The sequence below is a fragment of the Sinohyriopsis cumingii genome, chromosome 6 (genome assembly GCF_028554795.1).
Source record: "Sinohyriopsis cumingii isolate HCF-2022 chromosome 6, ASM2855479v2, whole genome shotgun sequence".
Classification (NCBI taxonomy): Eukaryota; Metazoa; Mollusca; class Bivalvia; order Unionida; family Unionidae; genus Sinohyriopsis; species Sinohyriopsis cumingii.
In genome coordinates this window covers 88146717-88167407 of record NC_142966.1, presented here as the reverse complement: position 1 = coordinate 88167407, position 20691 = coordinate 88146717, and the positions used below count along the sequence as shown (strand labels likewise).

The 20691-nt window shown below is 33.6% G+C and overlaps 1 protein-coding gene across 2 annotated transcripts in view; it reads right to left on the bottom strand.

Moving 5' to 3' along the window:
- Nucleotides 1–722: 722 nt before the first annotated feature.
- LOC149797395 (E3 ubiquitin ligase RNF121-like) overlaps nt 723–20691 on the bottom strand; it is a 55699-nt gene continuing 35730 nt past the window's right edge. For both annotated transcript variants that reach the window (XM_089962172.1, XM_089962171.1), the window contains 3 exons: nt 13623–13756; nt 9657–9758; nt 723–8181 (listed from right to left, as the gene is read on the bottom strand). In XM_089962172.1, coding sequence (XP_089818298.1) covers nt 8061–8181; nt 9657–9758; nt 13623–13756 — 357 coding nt within the window. In that variant the 3' untranslated portion in view covers nt 723–8060. The remainder of the gene's footprint in view (nt 8182–9656; nt 9759–13622; nt 13757–20691) is intronic.

Genomic DNA, 20691 nt, shown 5'->3' with positions numbered 1-20691 from the left:
TGATAGTTGCATCCAGGAAAATAGCGATTCACTTTAATGTGAATTATTTAAGCTTCATAAAAAAGATTTCCCGAGTTGCCAATTCCACTATGTTATTGTCCAGCTGATACTCGTCTTCAGAATATTCTTGTGGCAACTCCAGGTTATGCGACCCAGCAAAAATTTGTTCTTAATGTTGTCGTTGTTGTTCCTGCTGAGGTTGTTGAAAAGGCTCTAACACAACCATAATTCATTCAAACACGACTACGAATTCATATGCTGTTTTTGTCAATAATGGTTCCGCTTCCTTGTATCTGCTGTGTATTTGTAGGTGCGAGTCAGTCGTTTGCGTTGAGCTGATGCGCCAGTTATACTAGTGTCATGAGGTAAAAACAAGATATCTGATGAACTTCGTTGGGAGTGCTGATATCAAACCTTTCATGTTGAATCGATTAAGGTGGCAGTAGATAAATTTGCCATATTACCTGTCGGGACAATTAATGTGGCAACACCAAGCGCAACACTTGCTGCATCGACGAGTTTGCTAATCGCTGCCCAACCTTTCCAGTATCCTCTTGGACTATAATAAATCGACTCCATTACTAATTACCAGACAATTCATTGCCTGCTATCACCACTAACTTACCACTCATAACCTATCTATCAACCATTAGGCAATTGACTCTCTTATATTCTTCTTTTTATTGACTTCAGTGTGTGAATGAATATGACCTAGTGATATGTCGTTGTTGCAAATCTTTATTTTTACATGAGAAGTAATAAGCATGGCAAGCTTGATCAATCGCGTTCACTGGAAATTCACCTGGTTTTGGTTGAATTTTTTTCCATAGAATCTGATAACAAATTGGGTTCCAGGGCCACAATAATGATATCCCCGAAAATGTTTCTGACCCTGATACTTACCCCAAGTAGTTCTTGGCAATCTCCAGAGTGCCGCAGCAATATCACCACCCCAGCTTTGCCAACAAATGTATTATTTGGAAACAAAAGGCACTCATCCATAATGATTAACTACAGGTAAAACCCTTTATTACGCGATTCGTTATAGTGTAATTCTGCGTATAACGTGATGGCAGCATGGCTCTCGTTTATTTAATTTAAGGTGATATCTCTTTTTAACATTCTTAATACATGCTCTTGGAAAAGCCGATTATTCAAATCTCGAGCAGATTTTTAATGCCAGCACTGCGTTTAAAGTTGCCTTAACTTCAGAGATTTTCTAAAACGTACCGTTATATTTGTTACCAAAAATAAAGAAAATCTATCAAGTTCAGACAAAACAAACGAACAAAACATGATCGAGAGGTTAGTTAAAACTGATATTTTTAAGTTTTTCGAAAAATTTGTTAACGCAATCATGCTTATATCGCGATATTATTTATTCGGACCAGAAGCATCGCCAAGCTGACCTGAGCATCGCGTTATAACAGGTTTTACCTGTACCAGAAGGATTTAATTTAAAGCACGATTGATGTTAGGAAAACTTAGCAGCCACAAGCAGTGTTTATGATATGCCGCTTATGTAATAATTACAGGAGACTTGATACAAACTGCTATGCATTCTAAAATCACACTCAAAAGTCATATTCTCAAATATTTTGATGCATGTCACTGATCTTAAGGTGACTACATGATAATTGTTAAGTAAATAGATAAATTATGTGTGCACAAATTCTTGAATTGAATAAGTCATTACTAATAGTCTTGCTCTAATTCTATCCCTTCTTAAAATGAAGATATTTCCAAAATCTCTTCCATCTATCCTGTTATCTGTTAAATATATATATATATATATATATATATATATATATATATATATATATATATATATACACATATATACATGCCTTCTTTTGTTCATCCAACTATATCTGCATTCTAACTCGTTCTAATCAACTTATCTACACATGCGAATTACATATATATTTTAAGATAAATTTTAAATATCAGCATATGTTTGTAAGGTGACAACAGCAATACAAAGGAAACAAATATTTCAGTATATATAATGTGATTTCCTTTAAATATACCCTATTTTATCTTATTGTTTTACTCATGCTGGGCAAGTTCAAATTTTCCAAGGGTAAGTTCAATTCTCCCTGGCAAGCTGACTTTTATTAAAAAAATTTATTCCCTAATTATCAACTCCAAACCATTTTAATTTAGAATCAACAAGACATTATAAGAAGTCCTTTGGTGAAAAACCCATATTGATAAAACTTTATGTTTCTGGATGAGTAATAATAAGGATTTTAAAGATGGCTGCTAGGGTGGCTTTACTAGATATCAGATTAACACAATTTCCATTTATGACCAATAAGACATCAAATGAAGTCTTCTCGAGAAAGCACTATATTAGTGTGACCAACCATCTAGGTGATATAATAAGATTTTCCATACAGTCAATCTGGTGGCCATATTGTCACCATTTTCAGTTCCAACCAACTATACGTTATCAGAAGCTCTTAGTAAAAAAACTGTGCTGATACAACCAAACATGACAGCCAGTATATCTGGAAAAGGAAGAATATCCCAAAAAGAACCAGCAACCCAGAGTTATTGGCAAACTTTCTCACATAACCATGTTGGTCAAGCTGGAATTAGAACTCACATGGACTGGTTGAATATGCAAGTGATCTGTATAGGCAAGTGCCTTACACCACTTGGCCACCTGGGGCCCCCTTATTCAGGAGTAATAGTGATAACATACTTAAGACAGCTACCATGGTAGCCATATTGGATACACAAGAAGCAACATTTGCATTTAGGACCAACTAGATAAAAAGTCTTGTGGTGAAAACCCATTGTCAGTGTGATAGAATAGTGATAAGATTTTCAAGATGGCTGCTGTGGTCTCCATACTGGATATCAGATTGACACCATTTTCATTTAGGACCAAACAGACATCATAAGAAGCATTTTAGAGAAAACCTAATTTGAATATAACCATCAATTCAGGATAGTGATAACAAGATTTTCCAGATGGCTGTCATGGTGGCCATGTCATATCAGCACCATTTCAATTAGGACCAATAGAACTTGGGTTTTCAAAAGATCCTTTTCATAAATGAACCTCACTAGTAGCTAATTATCCCAAAATATCAGACACTGTATGTATAATAACCTGATATATTTTTGCTGACCAATAAAAAATAATCATACAGCAAATTCATTTATCAATATCAAATGAAACATAAAAACATAAAATACATACGCAAACAAATACATGAACTCAGGATTAAAAATAATGAAATAGTCAATCCTTAAAAAATATATGTTTGCTGTCCCCTGACTGATCCATCAAAATTGCAACTAATTATTTTGTAGCACAATTCAAGAAAACTCTTTCTACTGTCTATTTTATGAAGCAGGCTGCAAAAAGGCAAAAGGCAAAAGAAAAACAAAAATCATTTTATAAACAGACACTGGTATTTTGACATTTCTTGGAAATGATAATTGATCAAGCCATTTGAAATTTAACAATTCCAGATTATGTATTTATATCACATCTTAACTTCTTAAAAGTATCAGTAAAGAAGGTATGTTTCAAAAAAAAAAGTCAAATGTTATCTACATGACACTGAAGACTACTACTTTTTCAATTTAAAGCAACTCATACTCCACATTCAAGCTGAAACAGCTGTCCATGTTTCTAAACGGTGGCCTGTTATGTGTATTTAATTTGTATTATTTGCTGGCTTTACTTATTGATTATATGTTATACACATTTGTATTTAGTACCTGACCTTGTCCAAAGTCAAGTTCACTGTGTAAATGACCAGGGGCATTTATTTTGTGAGCAACAGAATACATAGCTAATATTTCTCTATTAGTGTGGGTTAAATATTCAGATTATCAATGGAGGTAAACTCGTTTATTTGGGTCTGGGTCTAGAGCAACAAATTTCCACTTGGAAATTCCTAGAATTGCCGATACCAATGAGAAGATAGGTATCTACATCCAGGCTCAATTATTATGTCTTTGGTCTTTTTTAATATGGTTGTTTACTTGAGAAATTGCTCATTCTTGCCTTAACATCTGAAGCAGTATCAATCTTATTGTTGTGTTCAGTTTTTCATTTGAGTGAATGTATTGGTTCTGATTATTACACACGTGTACACACCAGCAAGATACTTATGCTCCTCTTCTGACAATCGTATACTCATTATTCCCACGTTGAAAACAAAGTCATATGGACAGCATTCTTTTGCATACCAGGGCCCAGCAATGTTGAATGAATTGCCCACTGAACTGAGACATAAAGACAGTGATCACATTCAAGAGAGCTCTCAAAACTCACTTATTTCGACTGCAAAAACAAACTTAAAGACCTAATAATGTTTCCTATCTTAAATATTCTCAGCATGTTTTTTAATGTTTTCTAATTTCATGGTGTTTGTTTTTGTAATCATATCATTATATGTTTTATTATCTTTTAGGTGTTGTCTAATGTTGTAAAGCGCTCATTATTATTATTATTATTATTATTCACTGGAAACAGAAAGTGCCCATCAACAATATTCTTGGACTCAGACATTAATTTGGAATTATAGTGAATTCAGGCAAGAACATTTTTGGATTATACTACTGTGATGCATCAAAAGACTCTTAGTTCATTGCCTCAATCCAGCCACTAGCACATCAGCACATTAGAGACCACAGGCACATCAACACATTCAATATTGGAACTTATTATTTGGAGTTCAATTGGAACTTTATAAATTTGGACTTGTGGTAGAATTTTTATAAGTATTTGGGATTTAATTCACAATACTGGAAGTTCTTCTTAAATTTTCACTCCGTCTTCCTGGGGAATAAATTATTTGTTATTTTTACAAAACTTGTTGGTTTTCACTCTTTTCAGTTACTTTATTTAAGTCAGTAAAGTCATAACAGTCCATAAAAACACCATTAGCGTGTACCTTCCCACTAATTCTGTGTTCAAGGATAAAAAATTTCAAATTGCTAAGTACATGTATGGTCATGAAGCAACATTTTAGGACTTTGTGATGGATTTACCTAACATAAATTGAACACTATGTCTCCAAAAGACAGCATGGATGACAAAAGTCAAATAACAATGTGGATCAAACAACAGTTTCAAGAAATCCAAATTTTGTTTTCTTTGATGTATATACAAGAATGGCTAAATATTATTTCAATAATTTTCCATAAACATAAAAAGAAATCAAAACAACAGAGGAATTTAACATACACAAAAAATGCAGAAATAATTTAATACAAAGTTGTAGTGTTTTGAATGTCAAATAAAATTCTAACATATTCAAGCATTTAGTGTACTTCAAAATTAATTTTCCTCATTGTTTATTAAACAACTAATATTTTTTTTACTAACATCTTTCTGTGCCATTATGACAAAGCACAAAACAAAATGTATGCCTCCCCATTTGTCCATGGGAAGTAATTAATATCATTGGGCCTGAATGTAATCAATAATTGCAAAGCCTGCCACCACAAAGTTTTCAGGTCTCCAGCATCCACTGTATACATTAATTATCATGCTGAAAAAAATAAATTCAGGCTAAAGTGATCAAGGTATAGGAATCGCTGGTTTCTGTGACTAGGCACAAAATACATCAAACAAAAAAACATTATTTTACATGAAATCAGAAAAGAGGTACAATATTCAGTTCAAAAGAAATGTTTTTCCTTCATCAAATTGTGTGTGTATGTATATATATATATATATATATATATATATATATATATATATATATATATCTTTAGAAGGTATTTCCATTGTCCACACGAAGAATCTAGATTGCATGGATGGTAGTCACAGGTTTTTAAGCAACACTGAAGTGACAGCTAGTATATAAAAGTGTTCGTGCATCAGTAATTACCTTTTGTTAGCCACTACAGCTGAAGTCTGTGAGACACATTCAAGCTTTCAGTAACAGTATTAAAAACAGCATTCATGCATCAGTAATTAACTTTGTTAGCCACTACAGCGGAAGTCTGTGAGACAAATGCAAGCTTTCAGTAACCTTGGAGTGACAGTATTAAAAACAGCATTCATGCATCAGTAACTACCTTTGTTAGCCACTATAGCTGAAGTCTGTGAGACACATGCAAGCTTTCAGTAACCTTGGAGTGACTGCTAGTATTAAAAACCCAGTTCTGGCAAAAGTAATTACCCTGAATAACCACTTCATTTAATGCTAACATGACAATAATGCAGACTTTAAGCAACTCTGAAGTGAAAGCTACTATTAAAAATAGTTTATGCTCAATAACTCAAAAACTACTTCCATTAGCCATGCTAGATGAGGTCTCCTGAGATGTATGCAAGCTTTGAGTGTGGCAACCAGTAATAAAAGCATAGATCAGCATCACATCAGTAACTCAGCAACTAACTTTGTTAGCCATTAAAGCTGAGGAAAAGCAATCATCCATTCTTACCCATCAAAGGTTTGAGTAACCTTGGAGTGACAACCAGTATTAAAAGCATAGTTCATGCATTAGTAATTAACTTGATTAACCAATTAAGCTAATGTTATAATGAAAACATGCAGACTTCGAGCAACTTTGGAGTGACATCAAGTATTGTATGACTACTTATTAAAAGCATAGTTCATGTATCAATGAGGATCATAGCTCATGCCTAAAATAAAATGCATGCAGTCCTGTCTACTGAGTGTGTGTGTGTGTGTGTGTGTGTGATTTTGGATTTTTAACGTAGCTTTAACAATTTTTCAGTCATATTGCTACGATGTCTGCAGTGTGACAGTTTATAGTGATGTCTAGCACTGGGGCATCATGCTGCAGACATGTAGCATGATGTCCCATCCAGTCACATTATCCTGACAACATGTGGACCAATCCTAACACTAACCTCTTAATGCTGAGCGCCAAGCGAGGGAGCTGTTAGTACCATTTTTGTAAGCCTTTGATATGACTCAGCCAGGGATCGAACCCACGACCTCCCGCAACCGAGATGGATGCTCTAACCACCAAAGCGGTCAGTCCTGTTTACTAATACCTATTCATTCACACTTACAGGTAACCTGTCATTAACTCTATTTCACTCAAGCATGAAATAGAGTTTATAGAGACTTCTTTTTGCAATAAGCATATAGTGCTTATCAAAATACATTCATTCCCTTACCAGGTTTCCTGATTTTAGGTAGGATAGAATGCATACAGCATCCCAAAAAACTAATGTTGTCATAAAATAGATGCAAAAATGTAAACAAAGCCAGGATAAAATGTGAAATATTTCAGTGATCTTCTTTTGTAAAGGTGTTGTACCAGCAATGACGCATATCATCATCAAATTCATAATTCTAGCACGAGCAGCGTCTGACAAATGAAAATGAAACAAAAAATTTTAACTGAAGTCAATGAAGCATAAAATGTGTGCAATAATAACCCACTTCTGCACTTACGGTTTTGTACTCCTGATTCATTCCGTCATCAAATTTCATGATTCTTCAATGAACAGATGTACATGGCATTAAAAAACCTATGTGTTCATGATTTAAAAGCAAAATTTAAACTAAGACAGTAAAATGTGAAATACAGGTCACAGTGAACTTCTTTTGTTCTGTGACTTCTGTGTATGAGTGTGGTGCTAACAGAGTCACATATACAATCAACTAATGATCCTTAAAGAACAGTGTCACAGAAACAAACTAAACATATTTCTTACATCAGTGAATCATGAAATACTGGTAACTAGGACCTATAATTGTGATTCAAGGTTACAAATTTAGCAGTGTGCACACAATGTGCAAAAAATCTATGTGACTATGAGTTAATGACAGAAACTTAATGAAGAATGTACAAATAATGTACACACATGCACAAAGTTAGCCCCCTCCCCAGGAAGTAGACACAAGGAAATCTACTCCATAATGAATGGCTGAGATGAAGTAAGGCCATACATATATATATAGACATGTACAGGTGAAAATATGATGGGGTAGTAAAATAGCTTACTTCTACTTCATAGAGACAAGCTAGAAAAAAAAGGATTAAATTAAAATTATATTAAACTAACAATCATATATTTAATATTAAACCAACAATTATGTGTGTCATTCTAATCCTAAACTCCAATTTATTCCCTGAACTGCAAGTATAATGACTGGTTGCCAAGCAACAAGGTATCTTATCCAATCAAGAAAATTTCCATACAGTACATGTGGTCTGTCCCAGCTAGAATAAAGTTAAAGAAAACCGGATGTTGATAACTATAACAAATAAAGACATAAACCAATGGCTACCTATCTATCAACTGTTTACTATTTGTTAGTGTGTCTACACTGAACTGATGTATTTTCATAGGCATATTTTTTGAAGTTTTACTAAAAATGATGACTTGCCAGCAATCATCAAAGATATAAAAAAATTCAATCTTTAAATTCATCATTTATAGCAACCTCAAAAATGGCATAAAATGAAGCAGACTTGAAACAAATTTAAAGAATGTATCATAGATAGGATTTTGTCTCCCCCTTTGTCAGCAAATAAATGGGGAGGAAAAATGGGGAGAGGGGAAGAAACAGTCATATTTGAACATTTACATAACACCTAAATATCGATCTCTCTTTCTGCCAGCTCCAATCATGGCTTTGCCACTCATAACAATATAAAGTTTCCCACTTCACTTTGGGTAATATTTCCTTATTATCTACTCAACAAATGTAGACATGTTCTCTATATTTCAAGTCTGATCAAAATCTTATTTTAAAAAACATTACCTCCCAAGTGGTAAGAATCAAACTTATAGATGGAAAGGATGACAGGAATAACAATCTTTACAACAACACATCATAATCTCACTTGGCCTTAGAGCAAGGTAATTTCTCTTGGCCTTAGGGCAAGGTAAGCTCGCTTGGCCTTAGGGAAAGGTAAGCTCGCTTGGCCTTTAGGCAATGTAATCTCACCTGGCCTGTAATTACAAGGTAAGCTAATAACAATTTAAATACCAACATCAACCAATAAACAAGGTCACAAACACTAAGGTTTCACTGAAATGCTTGAGTCTGTGTCTCTGTGAACTTTCATTTAAACTGCTGTATGTTTGTTCTACATTCTGGCATTACATATGAATAAAAAAGATTGATATCTGTAAGATAAGGATCTTAAACAAATGATAAATATGTATCACAATCAGAAAAGACAAAAACAATCGTACTTTCTACACTAATGACAAACGCTTGCTTTATGATGCATGTTTTTGGATTTTTAACATAGCTTTAACAATCTGAATAATACTGATATGATGTCTGCAATGTGGCAGTTTATACTGATGTCTAGGACTGGGGCATCATGCTACAGGCATGTAGCATCATATTCCATCCATTCACATTATTCTGACACCTGGCTGACCAGTCCTAATGCTAACTTCTTAATGCTGAATGCCAAGAAAGGCAGATGCTTGTACCATTTTTATAAGCCTTTGGTATGACTTTGGTATGACTTGGCTGGGGTTCAACCAGCGATCTCCCCACATCTGAAGCAGACGCTCTAACCACTTAGGCCTCCAGAGCAGTCATGCTGACTGATAAACCATTCCTCAATACAGACAAAATGTAAGCAAATATCTTATAGTCCCCAATTTGACATCATATCTACACTGTGGGCTTACCATGGAAGAAATACTAGCATTATCAGAAATGAAAGGATACGGACTTGGAAACATTCTTTTTAAATCCACTTTTTCCTTGCAGTATGGACATGTCTGCCTCTTTCCTACTATGCACCAGCCTCGTATACAAAACTCATGAAATCTAGTCTTTGTTAAAGGAAATATGTCACATCAAACGAGGTATAGATGTAGGCACAAGTAATAATATATACACAAATGTAGTATAAATGTATGAACAAGGATCAATGAAAACACAAATGTGTTATCAAAGTATTGCAAGGAATAGTGCATATGGTTCAATGTGTGTTACAGATGTATGCAGAAGGAATTATAAACAAATGTGTCATGGATGTATGTACAAGGAACAATGTATCCACAAATGTGTCTTGGATTATGTACAAGGAATAATGTATACACAAATGTGTCTTGGATGTATCTACAAGGAATAATGTATACACAAATGTGTCATGGATGTGTGTACAAGGAATAATTTATACACAAATGTATCTTGGATGTATCTACAAGGAATAATGTATAAACATATGTGTCATGGATGTATGTACAAGGAAAAACGTATAAACAAATGTGTCATGGATGTATGTACAAGGAATAAGGTATAAGCAAATGTGTCATGGATATCCGTATAAGGAATAATGTATAAATAAATGTGTCTTGGATGTATGTACAAGGAATAATGTCTACACAAACGTGTCTTGGATGTATGTACAAGGAATAAGGTATAAACAAATGTGTCTTGGATGTATGTACAAGGAATAATGTATACACAAATGTGTCATGTATATCCATACAAGGAATAATTACAAGCAAATACAGACTTGGAAATATTCATGGATTTATGTGCAAGGGATAATGTATAAACAAATGTGTCATGGAGGTATGTACAAGAAATAATGTATATACAAATGTGTCTTGGATGTATCTACAAGGAATAATGTTACACAAATGTGTCATGGACATATGTACAAGGAATAATGTATAAACAAATGTGTCATGGATATATGTACAAGGAATAATGTATAAACAAATGTGTCATGGACATATGTACAAGGAATAATGTTATACAAATGTGTCTTGGATGTATCTACAAGGAATAATGTTATACAAATGTGTCACGGACATATGTACAAGGAATAATGTTATACAAATGTGTCATGGATATATGTACAAGGAATAATGTTACACAAATGTGTCATGGATATATGTACAAGGAATAATGTTACACAAATGTGTCATGGATATATGTACACGGAATAATGTATAAACAAATGTGTCATGGATATATGTACAAGGAATAATGTTATACAAATGTGTCACGGACATATGCACAATGAAAGAATACAAACCTTGTAAATAAACATTTTATAGAATCCACATGTTCTTATTCCATTTAGATTTTTAAATCTGCTGCCAAAATTAGTTTGGAATGGAATGAATCCAACACATGTGTATGTTTACTTTCAAAAATGTCATTAGCCAGAGTAGGTTCGGTTATCATTTAATATTTTGGTGTATTCATGTACAGTCTTAGACGCTGCTAACTTACAAATACAACATACATTTATAACAATAGCAAGCTAGATTTTGTTTAGCAACCTTGATTAAAATACTTCTATCATTTAATTAAAACATTTGTTAAAGACTTCCATGATGTGGGTTATTATCAGAGTGCAAGGTATTACCAGTGTATCAGTTTACCCAGTTAATTTTTTCTGGTGGTATGTACTACATTTTTTACTGTACCGACATCTCAGCAGTTCCCGCCAGTAAGGAACGTATGGCAATTCAGAGTAATCTTGTTTTGAATTTAATTATATTATGTTTTCATTATTCATAACAAAATATTTCTTAATTTTGTTTTTAAAAAATGTGTATTTGTAACAAATTAATTGTAACTATTACAAGAATAATTATATTTATGATCCTTTCATCACATCTTTGACAGGTGTTACATATGGCAACACAGTGGCCACATGTGATGTGAAAAATTTTGGATTCAGATTTTACTTATTTACTAGCATATGTTAATGTGTTAAGTATGTACACTTTGTTTTAGTAAAATTGCAAATCATCCCAAGACTTTCAGGATATATATATATATATATATATATATATATATATATATATATATATATATATATATATATATATATATGCATGCAATTTCTGAAGTTCTTTAAATATTTTCACATTTGCTGAGTGTGTTTTATGTTTACTGGCTCTTGCTGATAAATATTTTGCCTGAGTGCTGGCATCCATCTCAAAGTTTCCCTGCCTATCGTATTAAAAGTGCAGCTAGCAAATTGTAGGCTTCAGTGCCAACACTTCCTATTTTTATCAACAAGTTCACTGATGTCAGCATAATACCTTTTACAGGATGTAAGCTATAGTGCAAGTTTAATTATCTCACTTAAGGTACAAATTTTAGATTACAACTTATACAACAATAAACATATTAAATTTATTTACTATTTGGAACTGGGGGAACTGTGATTTTCTTCTGAGCTGAGATATTTTATCTGAAGATAACTTTTTTTAAAAAATGTAATGGATATAATATTTTATTCTGCTACAAACAAGCAGGCAGCAGACATTTTTTCCAGCTGCTGATGGAGTGTTTTTTATTAAAAATGTGTCAGGCCCCTGTTCCAGAACATGAAATTGTTGTCTCTAATTGCAGTATACCATGGTATGTATTGCAGCAAGTTCAGAAATGCTGTGGTATACCAAGGTACAAAAATTTTCACGTCACTGAGGTCTAGATAATACATGTATAGTGCTGGAAAAATATGTACGGTTTTGGTGACGAGTAATACTTTTAATTACTGAATACTTACCTGCTACATATTTTTCTGGCACGAGTCCTCAGTCCAAAAACATTATTCCAGTCTGATACCTTAGCTAACATCCAATAATCTGGGCATCATCAAACCTTTCTATGTTTATTACTTGGATGCTCAAAACTTCATCATTTAAGTGCACGTGTGTGTGTGTGATTAGAATTTTTTAAATGTAGCTTTAACAATTTTTCAGTCATATCGCTAAGATGTCTGTAGTGTGGCAGTTTATAGTCATGTCTAGCACCGGGGCATCATGCCACAGACAACCCACGACCTCACACTTCTGAGGTGGACGCTCTAACCACCAGGCCACAGGAGCAGTCATCATTTCACGATTTAAGTCATCTTTCTGCAATTATACTGTGAATCACATCCTTTTTGTGTTGTACTTCTGCTATTTGCTAGATGTACATGCACTGTAAATTTGATGATGGTTTAAATAAATAAATAAATATATATATATATATATATATATATATATATATATATATATATATATATATATATATATGTAGTGTTTATTTAACTTTGTTATAACATGCACTTGTATATATAGGTAAATATGACTTTAACAATTAGCACATCAAATACACAACACTACGATTGCTTATACATATTATGTCAATTTCCTGAAGAAATCTGAGACCTCTGTTTCCCTGGATTCTTGATGGATCAATGTGGAATGATTCTTGATATAATATGCCAGTGTATATCATGAATCATAGCTTTTGGCCGATCTTTCCTGTGCTGGAAATTTTTTTATGCAGGCTGATATCTCTGTTCATCTATGCTTGCTTGATGGTGCCACCACAATAATGTAAACAGTACAACAAACACAAACTGATGTCTCACAGTTAAATGTGTTATTATTTTCGTGTACCAAGATTTACAGCCATTACAGTAGTCAACAAAAAGACCTAAAAACTGTCAAGTTTAGACACTAGCCCAAAGATAAGCTACCCCCCACCTCCAGGCCTTTATTTGTTCCTAAATTATTCAGCTTATATGCTTGTATATATGGTAAGTTTTTGTTGCCTAAAAACAAGCTTCCATTGAAAAACATAGGTGTAAGTATATTAAAAATGGCATGGATAAGAACAGTTGGATGTTGTACTCTGCTGAACACCTCAAGGTTTTGTAAAGGATACATATGATTACATGAAAGTCTATATGAATTTTCTAGAACTCCTTCCTCATTATCCATAACTAGGATTTTATTCCCGCACACAGCACATATATTAGGATCTAGTCTCTTGCCTGGAAGGCCTGTTGTTGTGTAGTACTGAAATGAGACAGAAGAGTGTTATAATTGCTGAAATTTTTTGTCAAGTTTATGTGTATGAACTTGCAATGCTTTAAATATTTCCCTCAATGGCTCCAGTAAATTTTTACATAAATATCATTAATATCATTTAAACAAATTCTGGGGCATTAAAAATGACTCCTATGTTATTTGAAAAGGAAACAAACTCAGAACATAAAATAAGCCTCCCTCAATCAATCAGCAATGAAGTCCTAGTAATAAAATGTTCTAATGAATTTGAGTTCGAGTCCCGATGAAAATCAAAAATGGAAGTGATGATGTATACTGTAACCAGTATAATACTGATGAATCTACTGTTCTTCGCTGAACCACAAAAAATAATATTCCAGTTTTAAATTCCGAATAAAATTTCAATAAATGTCTTTGTCCGAGAATTCTGTATGAGCACTTAAATATTCCCAGGGAAAAGAATTTATCTCTTGGATTCAAAATGATTTCAAGAAAAATTAAAATTTAACTCCAACTGGTCATAACAAAAATGAACACCTTGACGTCAAAGTGTTTAAAAGCCTGACTAAAATTATATCTCAATACATCACTATTAAATCTGACTACTGCGCAATTCTGGTAAAACCAGAATTTTGAAATAGTGGCTATTCACATGTCTAAAGTCACGTTTACCAGTACAACCATGACTCCACGCTATAAAAATCCCACAAGAAAAAAGATTTAAAAAAAGAAGTTGTTTACTCCAACTCGTACTAATTCTGAATCAAGGTCAGGAACTAGGTCAGCAATAGGATACAAAGTTCTAATTTTAGGTGTTTACGAAATAACAGTCAAGTCAAACTAATTTCTGGAAAATGTCAAATTCCAGTAACAAAATTACATTACTATAACATGCAAAATGGAATAAAAAATTTAAAACAAACAAACAAACAATTAAATCAAATCAAATATAAATAACACATTCTAACGGCCAAAAAAACCTAACGAATTGATTTCTATGAAAATATCTTCCAAAAATTGTTAACTGCATATGCTTGCTAAACAACTAAGTTTCAAGATTTTGTTTTTGGTATAATCATTCATATTTTATATCAATTCAGAATCATTGCCAGTTTGTGTTTATCATAGTTTGCCATTCAGATGTTTGCTAATAGTGACATCTGATATTTTTAGTAAAGGTTGAGATATCTGATAGTAAATCTGCTTCTTTGAAAACAAATTGTTAAAGCCCTTCATGCCATTCTGATTTCTGTCAAATTTTGTCAATTATGCTGTGTAGTTTCTAAAAAGTTTCTAGATTTTTTTATTTTCATCAATTGGTAACCATATTTAATGGCAGATCACTGTCACTTGTAGACCACTCCAGTCACCTGGCAGTTTAAGCATCTGCCTGGGGTGCAGGATGTTGCAGGTTCAAACCCCCAGCCAAGTCATACCAAAGACATAAAAATGGTACTAACAGCTGCCTTGCTAGGCGCTCAGCATTAAGAGGTTAGTGTTAGGACTGGTCGGTCTGGTGTCAGGATAATATGACTGGGTGGGACATGATGCTATATGTGTACAGCACGATGCCCCAGTTCTAGACATCGCTATAAACTGCCACAGTGCAGACATTATTGTGATATGACTGAAAACTTTTTAAAGCTACTTTAAAAATCACACACACACAGTCATTTGTAAAAACCTAAAAAAAACTTCATGCTAGGAGGCTTTTGGCAAACTGGGTCAGTTTTTAATGACCAGCTTTTGAAAAGAAGTCATTTCAAGGTTGGGTTTTTAATTTTAGTTTCAGTTACAGTAGCTGTATGTTAGACTGGATCTGTATAAATAAGATTGTCAAATTTGCTCGAATTCTAATGAGCAGCTTCTGAGAAGTCATTTATAGATTTTTTCTATTATCTAATAGTAACAGTGGCCATTCTTGATGGCAGATTTGTATCCTTTGTACAAATTTTAAAGGCCTTCATGCCAGGATGCTTTCTGCCTTTTTGGTTAAAAATGTTTTTAATGGCTTTTGAGAAAGATAAATGTAAAGAAAAAATATATGCAAAAAAACAATGAAAAAGGTACTAAATGCAAAATACAGAATCAAAATTTGTTATATAAATAGCACTCCCTCAAAAGTCCATGATTTTCCCCAAGCGATGAATCATCATAAAGTTCTTACTTGAGTTCATATCAAAATACTTCTGTCCCCCAGACTGAAAGTTAATACACTTGCATGGGGCAAGCTAGACTTGAATTTTAGGGAAAAGTGACTTCTCCTTTTGGGCAGAACAGGCAGAAGTGGAAGCAAGGTAAGATATGCTCTCTCTCTCTCTCTCTCTCTCTCTCTCTCTATATATATATATATATAGTGCATGTATGTGTTTTTTTTATCTGAATTATGCTCTGTATTTATGAGTATGCATCTCAGCTCTTATTAATAATATAGTAATATTTTATTTTCATGTAGAAACTTCCAAATTGTATGTAAGCTACTAACACATTTTGTATGCATAACAAGAATTATCATACACATATGCAGTGTATTTTGGCATGAATTTTAACTGATGGGAGTAACTAGATTACAGTACTGTCCAAGTTAGTAAAAATACTTAATCAACAAACCGTAAACAAGAATTTTCTTTACTTTATTAAAGTTCACCTTAAAATGGCAGTTGAAAAAATTGGTAACCTTGTTGAAACAGCCCCTGTAACATGTCCCCACAATGCTTTTGTACCATTTTGTTCATCTTAATTTCATTGTTAAAACATTACTGTAACTATTCATAGATAACAAAATGAAGCATTAAAGTCAATATATAACCAAATTAAAACAGCCAACATTGGAGTGCATCTATTTTTATAAAGAGGGGCTTTCTTAACGTAAACACTCACATTCTAGCTTCGTTGCAACAGTCCACTGATAGGATTGCAAATGTATGGTTTAATTATTTGTCTACATACATGTATTAACATCAGGCATTGATTAAATAGTATGTGCCTCACTCCCCCACCCCCATATTTTTACAAAAATGAGTGAACGCATCTTTGACCTTACAGTGCTTCTTGAATTCCACAACACAGCATTGCCCCATACATTGGGACGAACATAATTGCATTTTTATGCTAAAATATTTAATTACATAACATTTAGACCTTGCTTTCGGAGTTGATATTTTCTTTAATATATTTGCCCAAATGTTTACGAAAACAGACAATCTAACAACATGGTACTTCCCAGACACAGCGATGTCCACCATTATTTCCACCTGACAGGTTCACTTATGGTTTTGATTTGAATTTGTGAAGAAAATAATGCACATGTGGTAATTAAAATCTTCATGTCACCATTTATGCTCTAAAAGAACAAATTGCTATTTAAATGCTATTATTTAATTTTTTTTTAAAAAATTTTCATGTTTTGATGATAAAATGATAATTTGTGGAAATCGGCCAGTGATAGTTGTAATAACCAGAGACATATATAACACATATCGGCAATAACTTACTCAGGAAGAAGTTAATGGTCAGTCGGCCATTAAAACACATGCCTGTGACTGTGCAAGAGTTTGTTTCCATGGGATGTTAATAGGGAATAAGATTTATTATTTTAGAGGCTTTCAGTAAGGAAATGGAAGCCTGAGACATTTCAATGTAGGTACATAATTTCAGTATGACTCAAATTTCTGTGGTAGAAATGTCAGCTTTATCCAATAACCAGCTTGGTATGGTACCATAAAGCGATGCAATGGGAGCTCCAACCTTCTCTCTATCTTTCAAATCTTCTGTATACTGGGATGGAAACATGGCCATGACAGGAGTATCACTCAATTTTTTTAAAAATCTAAAGTAATGAGACAATTTGTTGAGGACATTTTTTATTTGGCAATCAAATATTATTCTGGGAGTGGGGTTGATAACCTAAACTAGGACAAATGCAAGCTATGTGTTAGCAGTGTGCTTGCACAGAGTGCTGTTTTCAGAGGGGTGCCACATTGGGGAAGAAAAGGAACCAAAAACTTACACAAGGGAAAAAACTTTTTCATATGAAAATTGTTTTATTTGGCCATCAATTTATATAAAATTTCTTCCAAGTTTTCTTATCAGCAAATATTTTAATGATCGGGGATGGGTGTGCCAAATGTCTGTTTTGCACAGGGTTCTGTATTGCCTCATGCTAGCTCTGATGATGACCAAGGTGGTGATTTTGGGAACACAGACTGTCCAAAAAGAATTTTTAGGAGTCCATGACAAGACTTCCTTTTAGTTGTTGAAACTATTTCTGATCTTGAGCAATTACAACTGTGGCTGCTATAGTGGATGAAAAAACTGGCACCATTTTCATTTAGGACTAACTAAAATAGTATGCACTATTACAAGTCTCATGATGAAATCCCATTTAGGAGGATTAGTGATAAAAAGATGGTGAAGCAGGCCATCATGGCAGCCTTATTGGATGCAGGATTGGGAACACTTTAATTTATGACCTGTTATGTATATTTGATTTAATTTATATCTGATTTAATTGTCTGTAAGTTTTAAAATCTATCTATTTTTTTAATTTCATTATATGTCAAAATAATGTAGTTCTATTTATTAGGAACTCGTACTTTTTCCGGAAAATAGTTTGACCATGACTGTTCATTTTTGTAAACACATTAGGCTGACCTGGTTCCGACCTTAATTCAAATTTAGTAACAGTCACGTCAACAAGTTCTTTTTTTTTCATTTTTCTTTATTGTGGTAGTAATAAGAGTGAGATTGAGGCTGTATTGAATATGTGACCCTAGGCTAGTAAAAAGCTTTAGTGAAGTAAACTACACCACTCCCTCGATAACTGCGCACATCGGGGTCCAGAAACATTGACTGCACTATAAGTGAGGCGCGAGTTATCTAGGGACCTATAAAATAAGCCCAAAGCCAATAAAGTGATTGACGACATAACGGAGAAATAAGTGGGGGGGGGGGTAGACAGATTATACTGTTGAATACTCACTTTATAATCGTTCTGAGATTAAATGTTAATAAATATCTCTTCATAACGGTGTACTTTATTATTTCCTCATAGGACAACATTAATTTCTGGATAAATTACAGTATATTGAGAAAACATTATTCCATGTGGTTTCCGTTCGCTTAACATGTGTACCACTTCACACATTGTGTACTATGTCACTAATTTTTATGTTGAATTGAATACATTCTAGTTTTATTCTTTGATCCAAATTAGACGGTTTTTTTATATACAAAAGATCGACTCTTTTTGAGAAACAGTGTCGATCGAACGATAGATAGATAAATATTTTTTAATGTGATAGAAATAAAATGGAAAACAAAAAAAAAAGGGTTAATCAGTACTAACATATTTAATTGGTTTACAAATTTAAAACAACGTAAATTAGAACAAGTTAATACTTGCCGTTTGTGCCACGCTTGACAAATATCAATTCACTTTTTGAAAAAATCAGTTATTTTTTTTTTGTGTGTGTTACTCCTTGGTTTCTCTGCCGCCGAGCAAAATCCCTCACGTTTCTCTACTGCATGAGCTTTATGTAGTCAACATTTTGGGTCTCCAGCCACCTTATGGCAATATCAAAATATTTGATTGCTTCCTGTGCAGAGGGGTGGGGGGGTGCAAAATCTGCGTCTGCATCACTTTCAACACTTGTGTTATTCCAGTTAGAATCGTCTTCTGCTGCAAATTTGTTTGCTATAGAAATAATTATAGTTTCATCTGACATGTATTCGGCTGTGGGGCAAACATTGTCAGCACAAATCCACTCCTCCATATCATCAAGAGAAACGCCCATCTCAGGACCATGAGTCTGTACGAATTTCTCCCAAACAGCCTCGGCATTAATGACATCAGTTTCACTGAAACATTCGAAGTCACTATCATCGTCGTTGTCTCTGTTACTGTTTTGCTTTACGTCAAAGGCAGCTCTAAGACCCTTAATCCAGCACCCGAGGTCTCTTGTAATCGATTTTTTTTTAATGCAACAAACACTTCCCCAAGTTGTTGATCAAAACAAAGCCGGCATGTACATGTAATTAGGTTCTCACAGAAGTACTCATGGGTTTCGATGTGACGGTCGATTGACTCTTTTCATGTTTTCAATGAACAGAATATGTTGTGATTATAATGTTTACACTGAAACGGAATTAAAGGATTAGAAGGTGACTTTCACACAGGAAGACGTTTAATTGGTGTTTATTTCATTCTCTGTTGCCACCTGTTAGCATTTACCAGAAGTTTTCATTGATCGCTATTTCACCAGACTGTTTATTTACAGTATACTGACAACTGTTTATCATAAAAACTTACATAATATATGATATCTTTAAACAGAGGTCTCGCTAGGATTTCAAAACTGGGTCTTTCTGCCTCTGAATTCAATCACTAAATATCAGTACATTTTCTCACTCGGCCGCTAGTCAAAGCCTTTGAACTAGCCGCCTAGCTGTTGCATCATGTTCTTTTTTTTTTTAATGTACTCTTATAAAATGGCAACAGTACATCAAAGAGTCTTTCAGTCATTGAATTCTGTCATTGTAAATATCAGCACAGTTAACTGATCAACACATTTTCCCACAAAGCAGGTGGCTGAAACAGGACCGGCAAATCTTTGAATTTTCCCGCACACCTATTACATGCGTACGAAGGACTCCCGCCTCAGTGATTTTCTGCCTCCCAGATCAAAAATTGGCGTCCAAATACGCGTAATTAAGCGTTTTCGAGATCTCTAAAATTAATTCTTCTTTAGAACTTGTAAATTTCAAAATATGGATTATATTTTTACGGGCATTAATCACCATTTTCGATGATAAAACGAGTAATGTATCAAGGTTTAATTTATCAATTCTTATCGTAATTTTTTCATGTTCAGCATATTTTAAAGATATTTTAAATACATTTTCTCTGGAAAAAATCGGGAGCCAAGACGGACACTGCGTTATAA